At 37.0% G+C, this 13,728-nt stretch overlaps 2 protein-coding genes across 22 annotated transcripts in view; one reads left to right on the top strand and one right to left on the bottom strand.

The window, feature by feature from the left end:
- Positions 1–13,728, bottom strand: part of GIN1 (gypsy retrotransposon integrase 1) — a 79,485-nt gene that overhangs the window by 3,856 nt on the left and 61,901 nt on the right. The gene's annotated exons all lie outside the window — the stretch shown is intronic.
- Positions 1–13,728, top strand: part of PAM (peptidylglycine alpha-amidating monooxygenase) — a 286,781-nt gene that overhangs the window by 244,015 nt on the left and 29,038 nt on the right. For all 17 annotated transcript variants that reach the window (XM_078447685.2, XM_078447682.2, XM_078447671.2 and 14 more), the window contains 4 exons: positions 8,543–8,659; positions 11,182–11,254; positions 12,201–12,411; positions 12,831–13,031. In XM_078447685.2, coding sequence (XP_078303811.1) covers positions 8,543–8,659; positions 11,182–11,254; positions 12,201–12,411; positions 12,831–13,031 — 602 coding nt within the window. The remainder of the gene's footprint in view (positions 1–8,542; positions 8,660–11,181; positions 11,255–12,200; positions 12,412–12,830; positions 13,032–13,728) is intronic.

Below are 13,728 nucleotides of genomic sequence, written 5' to 3'. Positions count from 1 at the left end.
CCCTCTAATTTCAGAGATAGTGATTATACTTATGCTGGTGCTAACTCTGCTCTGTCACACAAACGTGTATGTATTTTTCTTTGTGCAGGTCAAGATGGCACTCATTCAGCATTTCACAATACATTGGTAGTTTGGTTACTGTGTAATTGTCCTCTCCAGTTGTCACACTTGAAAATGGAATCTGAGAAAGGAATCACTTCAGAGTTCAAAGCAATCGAACTCAATATTCGTATTCATACATCTCTGTTACATCGTCTCAGTCATTATTGAACATCTAATGGTATTTTAACAAGTGCTTTTAAAAGCAAACTATTACTATTCATTGTAGCATATTCTTCATTTTAATGAATATTGCTACATTTTCTGCATGGATTTCTAGCCACATTTTACCAGAGGAGAAAATTACAGCATCATTTTCTCCCATTGATACTGTTTCAGCTGGCTAAAGCTAAATTGGATAAAGTCCAAGTCTCCATTTGAATGTGATACTCATTCCAAGTAAACAGCAGAGGCTGGAACAGTTTCACAGGAGAAGGGATCGGTAAAGGCCAGCTTGGGGTGGGAGACGATGACACAACACTGAAATAGGAGCCACATAAGAACAGTTTCTGTGACTTATATGATAGTCCTCACTCAAGAACTGCTTTTTCCTGGCATCTAGCTTTCATCTAGATAACCAGTATCATGTGCAAATAGATTCCAGCTTCAGTGCCAAAGCCCTGGTGTGTTTATCCCGATAAATGGCACCAACAAAAGGGTGTTGTTAAAAATGCAAGACTTCTTCAGAGCACATGTGCTGATTTAACTTATTAAATCTCTATTTCTTCTTTCTTATTCATCTTTATCTTTCAGGTGTAAGAATTTTGTTAGCTGTCTTTCCTTGTGTCTCTCTTGTAGTGTCCATTGGCCTCTAGCAGCCTTCTCAGTCAGTGGTTGCAAGGAAATTCTCTTCTGGAATGTACTTCTTTGCTTTTAACCACTGTCTGCTTTATTATTCATGAAGAGAATTAGAAGTGGATTACTCTTTATTTTTTTAGAAAAATAGATTTGGATTTGTAGGCTCTGTTCTTTGAACAGTCATGCATAGCGATCCTTCATATATAAGCTGCATTATATAAAATAGGCAAAGTACATAGTTTTTGTTCTCCCTCATTAAATATCCAAGGATTGTAAAAAGAAAAAGACAGCACCTTCCTGAAAAATTTATGATGTACTGGTGAGAGACAATGGACATTAAACATTGGGAGGAAATTGCATTCTTATTGCTACCACTGTTTGAATAGAGTAGTGAGAAATCCTGTATTAATCTTCCTTGGAATTTTTCTCATCCTGATAGTTCTCATGTTCACAAAATTGTAGTTTCCATAAGGTCAGGACTTGCTCTAAAACTAAGCACTCTGTGTCCCCTAATTTTTAGGATGTGATCATTCTTTAACTATTAGGCATGCTTCATATTAATAATCCGTACTTAATACTTAGTACCCAAAGCTCTTTGATATCATCATATCAACTTTTTTATAAGTAGTATTACTCTTCATTTCTACCTGATTTCCCTGATCACCCCCTTACTCTTCTATTTAACCATGCTAAATAAGCATGGCAACCAAACTGAAATAATAATAATAATAATAATAATAATAATAATTAATAATAAACCACTTGACCTCCTGAAAGGTGGTCATCACTCCCTGTCAGTATTTGATTTCCATTTTCTTTCCTGTCCATCTCTGACTACAATATGGCTACTTTAAGAAGCTTCTTCTAGCTGCAATAAGAAATGCCTATTATCAGAAGGATGTAATGAAATGTTTAAGAGCCTGCGGTCTGTCCTGGTGTTAGGGAGGCATCACAGCTAGAGCTCTTTTCAAGTTGAAATGTGTCCCAGCAGGAGGTGGGTAGCTCCTGCCTCAGTAACAGCTGTTCCTGGGTCTCAGTCTTAAAATCCAGACTGCTGTCAAATCTTGCTTCCTGGCCTTTCTTTTATTTATCTCAGCTATGGTTCTGGTTCCACTGTGCAAGACTCACATCACATACCCACTTAACTAAACCATGGGCTTTACCCCTTATTTTTAGGTGTTAAAAAGTTGTTTCCTTTGTACAATTAGTAAGTTTTCCACATGGAGTGGAAAGGAAAGTTGGAAGTTGTATCACTTGGAATTCTTTCAGTGAGAGAGAAAAACAACTCAAACTACCTTAGGAAAAGAAGAAATAGATTAGATTGTATAAGTGAAAACTTCAAGGGTATGGTAATCCAGATGACATCACTAGGATCCATTTTTTAACAAATTTTCTCCTGGTTAGCTCCATTCCTGCGCCCCGATTGATCTCTGTCCCTGCTTTCAGCTTCAGAATCACATGATCACACTAGTCTCACAGAAGATGTAGTCTGTGTCCTGGACAGGTCAACAGAAAATCCTTAAATTGAGTCTGTTAGCATATTTTTTGGTCTGACTTGGGTCATGTCTCCTCTATCTCCAAACCAGTCATTGTGGCAAAAAAATAAAATCCACTCTTTGGCTTAGCTTGAGTTTTTTTCTTCTGTGTCTGGAATGTAGGAATAGAGTTGACATCAGAAGCAAATGCACCGACAGCGGGCTTAGAATGTTGGGTCACCTAAAGAAACATTGAAGTTTCATTAGCTCAGTGTGGGGCAGCAGACATTGGGCACCCAGAAGAGCAACTGTGCACCAGAGAGCTCACCTCCAATCTCCCGCCTAATGTACACACACCTCTTAGAAGATCTTCCACAGTCATCCAGTGCTTGGACTCTCAGTACCAAGAAATTCCCTATGATATGAGACATACTTTCCAATTATGGGACTCATCTAGCTGTTATGAAGTTCTTCACTATGTTAAACTCAAATCCGAGTCTCCTAACTCCACCTGCATGACAACCTAACGCAGGGTGAACTTACTCCCATTTATCCATGGCAATTACTTACACATTTGAAGAAAGTTTTCTCTTCTCTGGAATAAGTATCCCCAGGCCATCAACCAGTCTGTATGCTGACATGATACTGTCATCTGAAGGTAGTTTGATTTCTCATCCTTTTAAAGTGTTTTGTGGAGAAGTGGCCACAATACCTCATGTATTATCTGCTCAGCAATGCAATTACTATCCTTAATGTGTATTCTAGATATCTCTCACTGTAAAAAGTTTGTATTCACTCTTATTCAGCATTCATATCATCTTGTTGTGTGTTGAATCTGCTAAAATCTTTAAATACATTTCATAAAACTTTTACTGGAAATTTATATTTATGTGGTGTTTTTATTTTTTAGCATATATTTATTTTTGAGAGACAGAGACACAGCATGAGCAGGGGAGGGGCAAAGAGAGAGGGAGACACAGAATCCGAAGCAGGCTCCAGGCTCTGAACTGTCAGCACAGAGCCTGACGCGGGGCTTGAACTCACGGACTGTGAGATCATGACCTGATCTGAAGTCAGACGCTCAACTGACTGAGCCACCCAGGCACCCCACTTATGTGGTGTTTTAAAAATACTGAATTCAGGACTTTATTCCAATTATATTTCCCTTCATTAGATTTAACAATTTATAGATATTATTTAACCAGAGAATGAGCTGTCCCTCCCAGCTCTGTATCAAGTCTATTCATGTACATGCCTTTCATATCTTCATAAATGTTGTTTCTAAAATTTGAATAGTTCAGTGGTTGGCTTAGCAAAGTTTTGTTCTTAGATATGTGGTCTTCTGGGATTCTTCTCCCATTTGCCCCCCAAATAGCTCACAAAACATGTCTTCATCAGTGCTTTATGGAATGTTGCCAAGCTCTATTGTTTCAGAAATCTCTCTGCATCCTTTCAGAAAAATCGGTTCAAGATTTGTCTCACTGGTTTTCTGGAGCCTCAGTTAAGATATCTGCTTCATTTAAGAATTAAGTGAACCTGTAAAACAGAACTCAAAGTGACTGAATGGTACCTTAGTACCTTCATATCTGAGAGAAAATCATGAGGGGTTCTACAGAAAGAATGTTTCCATATTCTAGCATTCTCTCTCACATTGTCATTTGCCACTCAAACCATTTTCTTCCAGATTTATGTTACTTTCTCTAGTTCTTCGTTATGTGACTATTCTTCTATCGCTTTTGCATACACACATTCAGTTTGATAACTGGCAGGGAGATTCTCCAGTCCAGTGAGGTCAGTCCTACTAAGAGGAGACTATATGTATAAATATGCAAATATGTAAAAAAAAAAAAAAAAAAATATATATATATATATATATATATATATATATATATCTTAAGACAGCTAACCTAAGTTTGAACCTTGGTTACCATTTTCTAGCTCTGAGACCTGCATGAAGATGTTTGCACTCCTTTTACCTGCAGTTCCCTAGTCCAAAAAAATGAGGACTTTAATAACTGCCTCGTTCTCTTGAGTAACAAAAAGCACTTTGTTCAGTGACTTCTACTCAGTGGCTTTACTGACCCAGGAGAGCTGGTGCTATAATACCTAGCTCTTTGTTCTTTTCATCCCTGTTTGTGATGTCTCCATTGCTAGGTCCATTGGGGCACTAAAGAGTCATACTGGTTTCTTTGTCTGTCTACCTAATTTCCTCCTCACAGAGATTTTTTGCAATGTGTATATATTCAGAAGTGAGTGTTTTTAACATATTATTTAAGTATATTCCACTTAAAAACTCTGGCCTTTATATGGTATATCTTTGCTTTCCTAATATTGAGGGTATCTTTCCACTTATTTTCTCACTTGAAAACTTACAGTTCTAACAGATGGTTAGAGGAGGTGGTGGCGGGGGGCGGGGCGGAGGGAGATAGGTGAACTAGGTGTAAGGAATTAAGAGTACACTTATAATGAGCACTGAGTAATATATGGAAGTGCTGAATCACTGTATTGTACACCTGAAATGAATATAACACTATGTATTAACTCCACTGGAATTAAAATTAAAACATAAAAGGAAAGAAAGAGAAAACCTATGGTTCTCTCTCCAGCTTCTTAATTTATGTAATTGCAACATTATATTATACTTCTCTCTTCAGTTGCTATTATTTATTTTGCATTCCCTTAATTTTGATTGATGGCACAGAAGCTTATTTTCTTCTTACTGGAGTTTATTTTTTGTGTGAATATAGCAGAGCATTTCTTCTCAGCCTTATCTAAACTATTTGATTGGCTGCTAATGTGCAAAACCATTAATGGGGGATTCAAACTGCTAAAATAAAGAAGTGATGAATTCCCGCCCATGAACCATAGTTCAGTCTTTTTGACTGAGTGCGTTTTCAGAGAAGCAAACAAAAGTCAGCAGTGCTCCAGGCACTGTGTGAAATTTGCAGGGTATTATTATATCCTGTAAAAAGTTAAATGTGGTTGAAATAAAGACTTCTCTGCAGCATATAATGTGGGGTAGCTGCTTTAGAACACTAAATAAGCAGTTTGCTATAGCAACAGTATATCCAGTTCTGTAATCTGACATCCATTTGTGAACTGTTCAAGGGTTACCGTTCTTTGAATTACAGGAATTTATAAACTACTTTATTTGGCAGATTTGGTGTGCATGTGTATGTTTGTGACTTTCCCATTTAAGAAAAAATTTCAGCTTCTTCTGTCCCTTGCCCTGTGTGACTATCATGCACGAACTGTTAGTGGCACAAAGCTCCACTATCCCAAATGAAAGGATCGCGACTGGCCAGCCAATCAGCTGAGTGACTGTCTCTTGATGTGCAGCTATAGGTATGCTGCGATCTGTTATGCTCCAGCTTTATCGGGATATACAGTAGGCATTGTTGCCACTATACAGTGCCACTATTATTAAGTATCAGTAGTGGGTCCGAACACTATGTATCAAGTGTATAGCACTTGGTAAGAACTATGAGGACTTGGTAACTTTCCATATTACTAACTCACAAGTGGGGGCAAAGTAGATAAATAATACACTAGTATGTTTCATGCCCAATCCAATAAACTGCAAGAATACATGAAAAATTTAGAAAATACAAAAGGGAAAAGGAAATCTAAATACAATCAGTAGATTTTTAGCAATATCCATAAATATCCTAGTTATGATGCTGTATTGTAGTTGTGCAAAATGCTACTTTTGAAGAGAGAAGTACATATGAATCCACAGTTCAATTCAAAATTTCTTTTCAAAAAAGAGGAAACAGATTTTAACTCCTTACAGTCAGGGAAAGCATAATTCTCACGTTATTTAGACTGCTATGGTGCTGTCATAAAGCACTGGAATGTTCCTAGATAATGAAGAATATGCCTTAAAACAGATCATAAATGAAGAGACTATTCTATTGTACATGAATGTGAACCTTATAGCATACTCTGAGTCTCAGACATGCTTACCTTATGCCATCCAATATCATAGACATGTTGGAAGAAAAAGAAAACAACACTGATGGTTGAATCCAATGCCATTGTTTTCTAGAAGAATAGTTATGATGTTTTTAGTATAGAAATTCATATTGAAAATAGAGTTTCAGATACAGAATAACTCTTTGGTGTTTCATTAAAGAATTACATCATGTTTGCCCTTTACCAGTCTCCCATGTTTTAATAACACCTTGTACATTCTTACATTGGTTCTAATAAAATTTCACATTTCAATTTAATGAAGATCCCATGAATATCTTAGAAAATCTACTTTGTTAGTGATGTTACTTCTATTTCATAAACTCAGGTATTTTTTTTTCTAGGTACTGCTGTGTGGTTTTAACTACACGTAATAGCATATGTAAACAGTATTACTTAAGTTTTAGGTTGACAAAGTTGAATCAATATTTTGTTTTTAATTGAATGCATCATTAATAAGAACTACTTCAGGGACTTAGTGTTATCTTTCATGGAAAATATCCCCAAAGACTCTAACAGTCAAGAAGCTCAAATAATCGTGTGATGAATTTTTTAATGGCAAGAGAATGTAATTTTGAAATTTTTATTCATCTACTGGGACTCTACATAAGTTCCACAAAAATGTCAACCAATCAAATATCAACCTAATCAATAGGTCTGTGACAGATCTGAGCACTCTTTTGCCTTTCCAAACTGCAAATGTATCTCCATTAATAGTTAATATTATTCAGGTTCTTCTTTTGCTTACACAGTTGAACTACAACATATTAGTTTTTTTCACAGCTTTGTCTGATTCTATAAAGGAAATTCTGTTACAGCTTTGACTGTATCAAATAGTTTCTGTTACAGAAATATTTGTTGATCATCCACTGACTCGTCTGGAAAAATATGTATATATTGTGTATATTTTTATGTAGATACACATATGTATGGCTCAACTATGTGCTAATTCAATTCTTTGTTCTTTAACATATAAATTGGTCCCTTTGTGATTTGTAGATTTACCTTTCTGTTATATAAGCTTATATTACAAGATTTTATCTTTGTCATTTGTCTCAAATAATTACCCAAACAGGAATTGAAATAAATATAGTATCTATGCTAATTGTCAATTTAGGTAAAGATACTACCAGCAATTTATATAGAAATATAAATGGAAAAAATGTATATAAACATATATGTTCATAATATTTTATAACCTGGGAGATAGAATTAAAAAGCAGAAACCGTCATGTTTGTTTTAGCTTTATATTATTATGTAGTTGGTCATTTTGTACTTAAAGAAAAGTTGTTTTATGGAAGAAGTTTTATGATTCCAGAATCAATTTATGTTTTATATTTTTTAAATACTTTGAACATTATATACTATATCCTTATATTATGTATTTGCATGTTGGGGCACCTGGGTGGCTGAGTCGGTTAAGCGTCCGACTTCAGCTTAGGTTATGATCTCGCAGTTTGTGAGTTCGAGCCCCACGTCAGGCTCTGTGCTGACAGCTTAGAGCCAGGCGCCTGCTTTGGATTCTGTGTCTCCCTCTCTCTCTCTCTGCCTCCCCTGCTCACACTGTGTCTCTCAAAAATGAATAAATGTTAAAAATAATTTTAAAAATATTTGTATTTGCATGCGGTTCTTATGGCAAATACTATAGCAAACATATTTTATATTCCTTCCTGCTATCATTTACACTTTCCTTATTACAGTGTGAGTTAAAATAAGTTATGCTTCCTTCTGTAGTTTCAAAGAAAATAGCTATTGAATTAAAATATTTTGAGGAGCTTTGAAAAAATAAGAGTTCTTGGTAGTATTTCTTAAATTCTCATGTGAATATGAATCACCTGGGGTTCTTGTGAAAAGTATGGACTTCAGATTCAGTGGGTCTGAGACCTTGCATTTCCAGGCAGTCCCCATGTCGTTGTTCCCCTGGCCCCTCTCAGCAGCATAGTTCTACAGTCAAACGGTACAGATGTAATTATATTTGTAATTATGTATGTAATTACCCCTATATATATTGGTATATATATATATGTAATCAAAGGTACAGAAATGTGAAGGACAAAGAATGAAATCAAAGTCTAAGCTCTTTGGTTGACTGTGTATTTAGAATCTCAAGTGAATGGTCTGCATTTCTCAAGCTCATTGACCTTTCTCATTGGTTTATTTTCCATTCTAATGCTTTTGTTTGTTTGTTTGTTTTAAGCTCTTTTGACAGCATGTTTGTTTACCAGCAAAGAGGACTGGGGCCAATTGAAGAAGACACTATTCTTGTCATAGATCCAAATAATGCTGCAGTACTACAGTCCAGTGGAAAAAATCTGTGAGTTAAATTACTTATTTTTTTTAAATGTTTTATTTTTGAGAGAGAGCGAGAGCGCGCACGTGTGCGAGCGCATGGGGGAGGGGCAGAGAGAGAGGGAGTCAGAGGATCCCAAGTGGGCTCCTTGCTGAGAGAAGACAGCCTAATGAGGGACTCAATCCCACATGTGAGATCATGACCTGAGCAGAAATCAAGAATCAGACACTTGGGGCGCCTGGGTGGCTCAGTCGGTTAAGCGGCCGACTTCGGCTCAGGTCATGATCTCACGGTCCGTGGGTTCGAGCCCCGCGTCGGGCTCTGTGCTGACAGCTCGGAGCCTGGAGCCTGTTTCAGATTCTGTGTCTCCCTCTCTCTGACCCTCCCCCGTTCATGCTCTGTCTCTCTCTGTCTCAAAAATAAATAAACGTTAAAAAAAAAAATTAAAAAAAAAAAAAAAAAAAAAAAGAATCAGACACTTAACCAACTGAGCCACCCAGGCTCCCCTACTTATGTTGTTATTAAGGCTCTTGCTGCGTATATTTTATCAAAGTGTGTCACTGGCTCTGGTCCTGTAAAGGGTGTATTGTACAACAGTGGCAAAAAAGCGGAGCTTAAGAAAGCAGGCGACTAATTGGGCCATCCCATCTTTCATTTTCTAAATAGGTGGCTCTAAACTGAAATTAGAATCACCTGGGAAACTACAGAAAAATTAGATTGGATTTAGTCTGGAATGAGGCCCAGGCATCAAAACAGTACTTTTAAAGCTCCCCAGGTGATTCTAATAGGTACTCAAACTTCATAGAACCATTGATACACATAGCTAATGAAGTGAGCTGCTAGTCAGCTTAGATTTGAAGATTAAAAAAATTTTTTCAGGGGCGCCTGGGTGGCGCAGTCGGTTAAGCGTCCGACTTCAGCCAGGTCACGATCTCGCGGTCCGTGAGTTCGAGCCCCGCGTCAGGCTCTGGGCTGATGGCTCGGAGCCTGGAGCCTGTTTCCGATTCTGTGTCTCCCTCTCTCTCTGCCCCTCCCCCGTTCATGCTCTGTCTCTCTCTGTCCCAAAAATGAATGAAAAACATTGAAAAAAAAAAAAATTAAAAAAAAAAAAAATTTTTTTCAGCGTAAAAGTTACATAACCAAACTCATCAAGTAATCAACATTAAGGAAAAAGGCTTCTTTCTTCCCATCTCAAAGGGAAGACTAAACAAATGGCATTTTTAGCTTTTCTTAGCATGCATAGGTAATTTGGCCTTGAAAGCCGCTTATTATTTGCTCTTATTCCTAGATGACATTTGGCAACCAAAAAAAAAAGTTGGCTGATATTCGTGGTCATTGAAAGGAAGGGCACCTGCTTACAGAGTGTCCTCAACCATTTTAACCTGGCAGCTTGAGGAACTAGACCCTGCTCCGTCTGCTTAGGCACAGGAAAAGCCAGGGAGCCATCCATCCACCTGAGTGCAGCTGCTTATGGAGATGGTGATACTTTTTTATAGGATTCTAAGATGGTGGAGTCAGGGGCCAAATCCTAATACCAGCTTTATCACTTCGTGTATTTGAACCTGTCTCTTCTATGCTTTACTAATGAATCAGAAACATTCTTTTTCCGGAAGGGAATCAGAGAAAGGCAGAGCAACTGTTGCCGAATGAACCTGGCCAGCCATGGGGAGTCTGTATTGAAAGCAAATCATAACTCTCACATTCAGTCACCAAAACACAGATGTAGTTCAGTCAATTAGTCAAGGTCAGGGTGTTCCCATCTTGGCACATGAAAAAAGAATCTGTGGTGTCAACACCTTGGTTAAGGCTAGAAGCTGACAAACAGCCTGTGGATTGTTGGATGTCATGTGACCAAACCACATTAAGATATTGTCCAGGTGTTTGTTAATTCTAAGTTCCTTAAGCCTGTGAGCCTCTGTGTACATTACAGTTCTCCCACCCACATCATTCCAACTGATTTTGTTAAATAGATTAACCTTCTCTAATGATTATCCAGAACACGACTTCACTTTGCTTAGATGAACACAGCCCCTGTCTGCTGGAAGATGTTCTGTTGGGTTTTATTGTGTTTAGGAGACGCTCTTAAAGCTTTTGAGTCATAGAATTAATATTTTATATTAATACGGCATTCATTACATTACCTTGAAGTATACTGAAGCTATTCAAACTATATAAATCCATTTGTATTTTTCTACACAATTTGCTTTATGCACATTTCTAAAGTGGTAATATTACCCTTGAACTCATTTTTAAATTGATGTGATTTGTGTTGTTTAATATACCATACTTTGTAATAAATATTTGTAATTGGTTGTAGGCTTCACTTATGGGTTTTTGAAAGATTAAATGCCATTTAAGATTTGTCACAAGGAGGTTTCTGTGATAACAGGCATTTTCATTTAACTTATGTTGGTCTTTAGGAATGCAGGTACCCATTTATCAATTTATCAATTTATATTACCTTTACAGATTAATTAGCAAGAAATTCCTCTCATGTGGGCTTTGGGAATAATTGTACAATTAAGACAATTATTTTTATTTTGCAGGTTTTACTTGCCCCATGGCTTGAGCATAGATAAAGACGGAAATTATTGGGTCACAGACGTTGCTCTGCATCAGGTAATCTTCCATTTGGCAGTTATTCAACTAGAAGTTCATGGAGTTATGCTTTTGATATGCTCTAGAGCTGTGTGGGTATTTTTCTGTCACCCAGGAAGTTGATAACAAGAAAATACAACTGCCAAAACTGAAATTTTTCTTTTTGAACTCAGTGCCAGGAAGAGCTAATATGTACGTAACCGAGTCACCCTTCTCTGCAGGGCTGGTGGGACACTTAAGGGCCTGATGTGAGGCTTCACCCTGACCGCTGTATAGGCCATCCCACCCTCCTTCTTGGCTTTTCCACATTTGCTTTTCCTTCCTGCATCCCCAAGTCTTAGTTCTGTTTTGTCACTTGTTGTTTTAAACTACCTTAATCTATAAATCCTTCAAGGTCTTTAGTACATTCATGTTTATGTATAAAACATTTTTGTTGTTTTTAAAGGAAATTATATTTCTATCACAGAATAGCCTAAAGTCTTCCTCTCAGAAGATGAGCTCTACTAACCATTTTATGAATAAGTGGCAAAGAGGTATGAAAACTAGAAAAAAAAAACACAACTAGAACTCAGAAGACATAACTGTAAGAGTCTTCAAACATCATCTCAGTAAACATTCATTGCTCATGTATTATTGGGAGAGCATTGTACTATTATTACATTAGCCAAGGAGAGACCCAAAAGGAAGTGTGAGGTGGGTGGAACAAGACATCCAAGTACTAGTCTCCCCTCACCACTAATTACCTGGATGACCTTGAGCAGATTACTTAATGTCTAAGGGCCTCCCTTATCAAATGAAGGAATCAGACCAAATGATCTTTAGAGTCCCATCCAGTTCTACAAAGTATCTTCCTCTAAATAAATCTCTGGGAGCTTACACTATAATTGCCTGTGAAAGTCTTGTAAGGCAGGAGTGTGCCACTAGTAACCATGCGAAGTGGGTAAGGCTTTTGTTCCTTGTTAAAAAGGTGTTCAAACTGGATCCAAACAGTAAAGGTGGTCCTCTGTTAATCCTGGGAAGGAGCATGCAACCAGGCAGTGACCAGAATCACTTTTGTCAACCCACTGATGTGGCTGTGGATCCAGACACTGGAACCATCTATGTCTCAGACGGTTACTGCAACAGTCGGATTGTGCAATTTTCACCAACTGGAACGTTCATCACACAGTGGGGAGAAGGTACTCAATAAGACTTGATCTCTAATTGTTATTCTTAGCCAATAACACTAGGAACTAGAGATTGGCCACCCCTCACATTCTCTAGGATTTAATTGTCCCCTCCAGTGGGAAAAGCATGGCCTTTGTTTGCACCCAGTTGCCAGCTTTCTCACACACATACATACACACACGCACACACACAGTCTTGTGAAAGGGAAAAAGAATGCCTCAACCTGAAAACTTTGTCCAAAAAGGGAGAAAATCTGTAATGTGTTTGTGGGTAAGAGATATTCTAGAACAAACTTAGTACCTCATTTTTCCCCTGGTTCCAAATATTTAATGGTTTACTATCATGAATTTGGAAAACTAGAAAACTTTAACATTAGAGGTTTGGGTGATTTTACAAATTGTATAGCCGAGATTTTTTCTTTCTTCTATAGAATCTTCTGGGAGCAATCCTAAACCAGGCCAGTTCAGGGTTCCTCACAGCTTGGCTCTTGTGCCTCATTTGGGCCAATTATGTGTGGCAGACAGGGAAAATGGTCGAATCCAGTGTTTTAAAACTGACACCAAAGAATTTGTGCGAGAGATTAAGCATGCGTCATTTGGAAGAAACGTATTTGCGATTTCATATATACCAGGTATTTCATCTTTATTTGTTATATTTTATCATGCTGTCCTCTATCCTTACAAGTTACTTCTCTTATCTTAGTATACTCTTATAATTTTTTTCTCATTAAGGGATTGAAGATGCTTTATCAGATCTTACACTCTTTGAGTGTAAAGATGCCTTGTAAATCATTTTCAACTCAGGTGACCCTGTTCTTTATTCAGCAATAAGAAAGAACTCAAACTTAACTGTGTGTAATAGATTCAAAAATTGTTTCCAAACATTGATTTTCATTTTTCCTTAATGATGATCATTTGCTCTAGTTATTAAATGATTCATATTATGTCTTCACACATCATCAACAGATGGTGTGTGTCTGAAAAATCAGTATCCAAAATGCTTCTGCGCCACATTTTTTTTTTAAAAGCAGTGGCCAAGTTTTTTCCCCGAAGATAAATATGTAAATTAAGTGAGGCTTGTATTTAAATGTCAGGAGGAGTGACCAGTAAAATCCAGAATTTTGTTTCCTATTTTCAAAATAGATTTTCTTGGTGTGAAGAAAATCAGAAAAATAATATAAACTTATGACATAAGATCCAGTTAATTCATATTACAAAATAACTTGCATAAGATTTCTTTAAATCATTAATACTGAACAACTGAAAATATATTTCTAAACTATATATAATTTTTATAATGTATTTCATAAATATAGGTGTACCTATATT

The sequence above is a fragment of the Panthera onca genome, chromosome A1 (assembly GCF_046562875.1).
Source record: "Panthera onca isolate mPanOnc1 chromosome A1, mPanOnc1 haplotype 2, whole genome shotgun sequence".
NCBI lineage: Eukaryota > Metazoa > Chordata > Mammalia > Carnivora > Felidae > Panthera > Panthera onca.
Note: the sequence above shows the minus strand (reverse complement) of the source record. Positions and strands in the feature narration are given on the sequence as shown.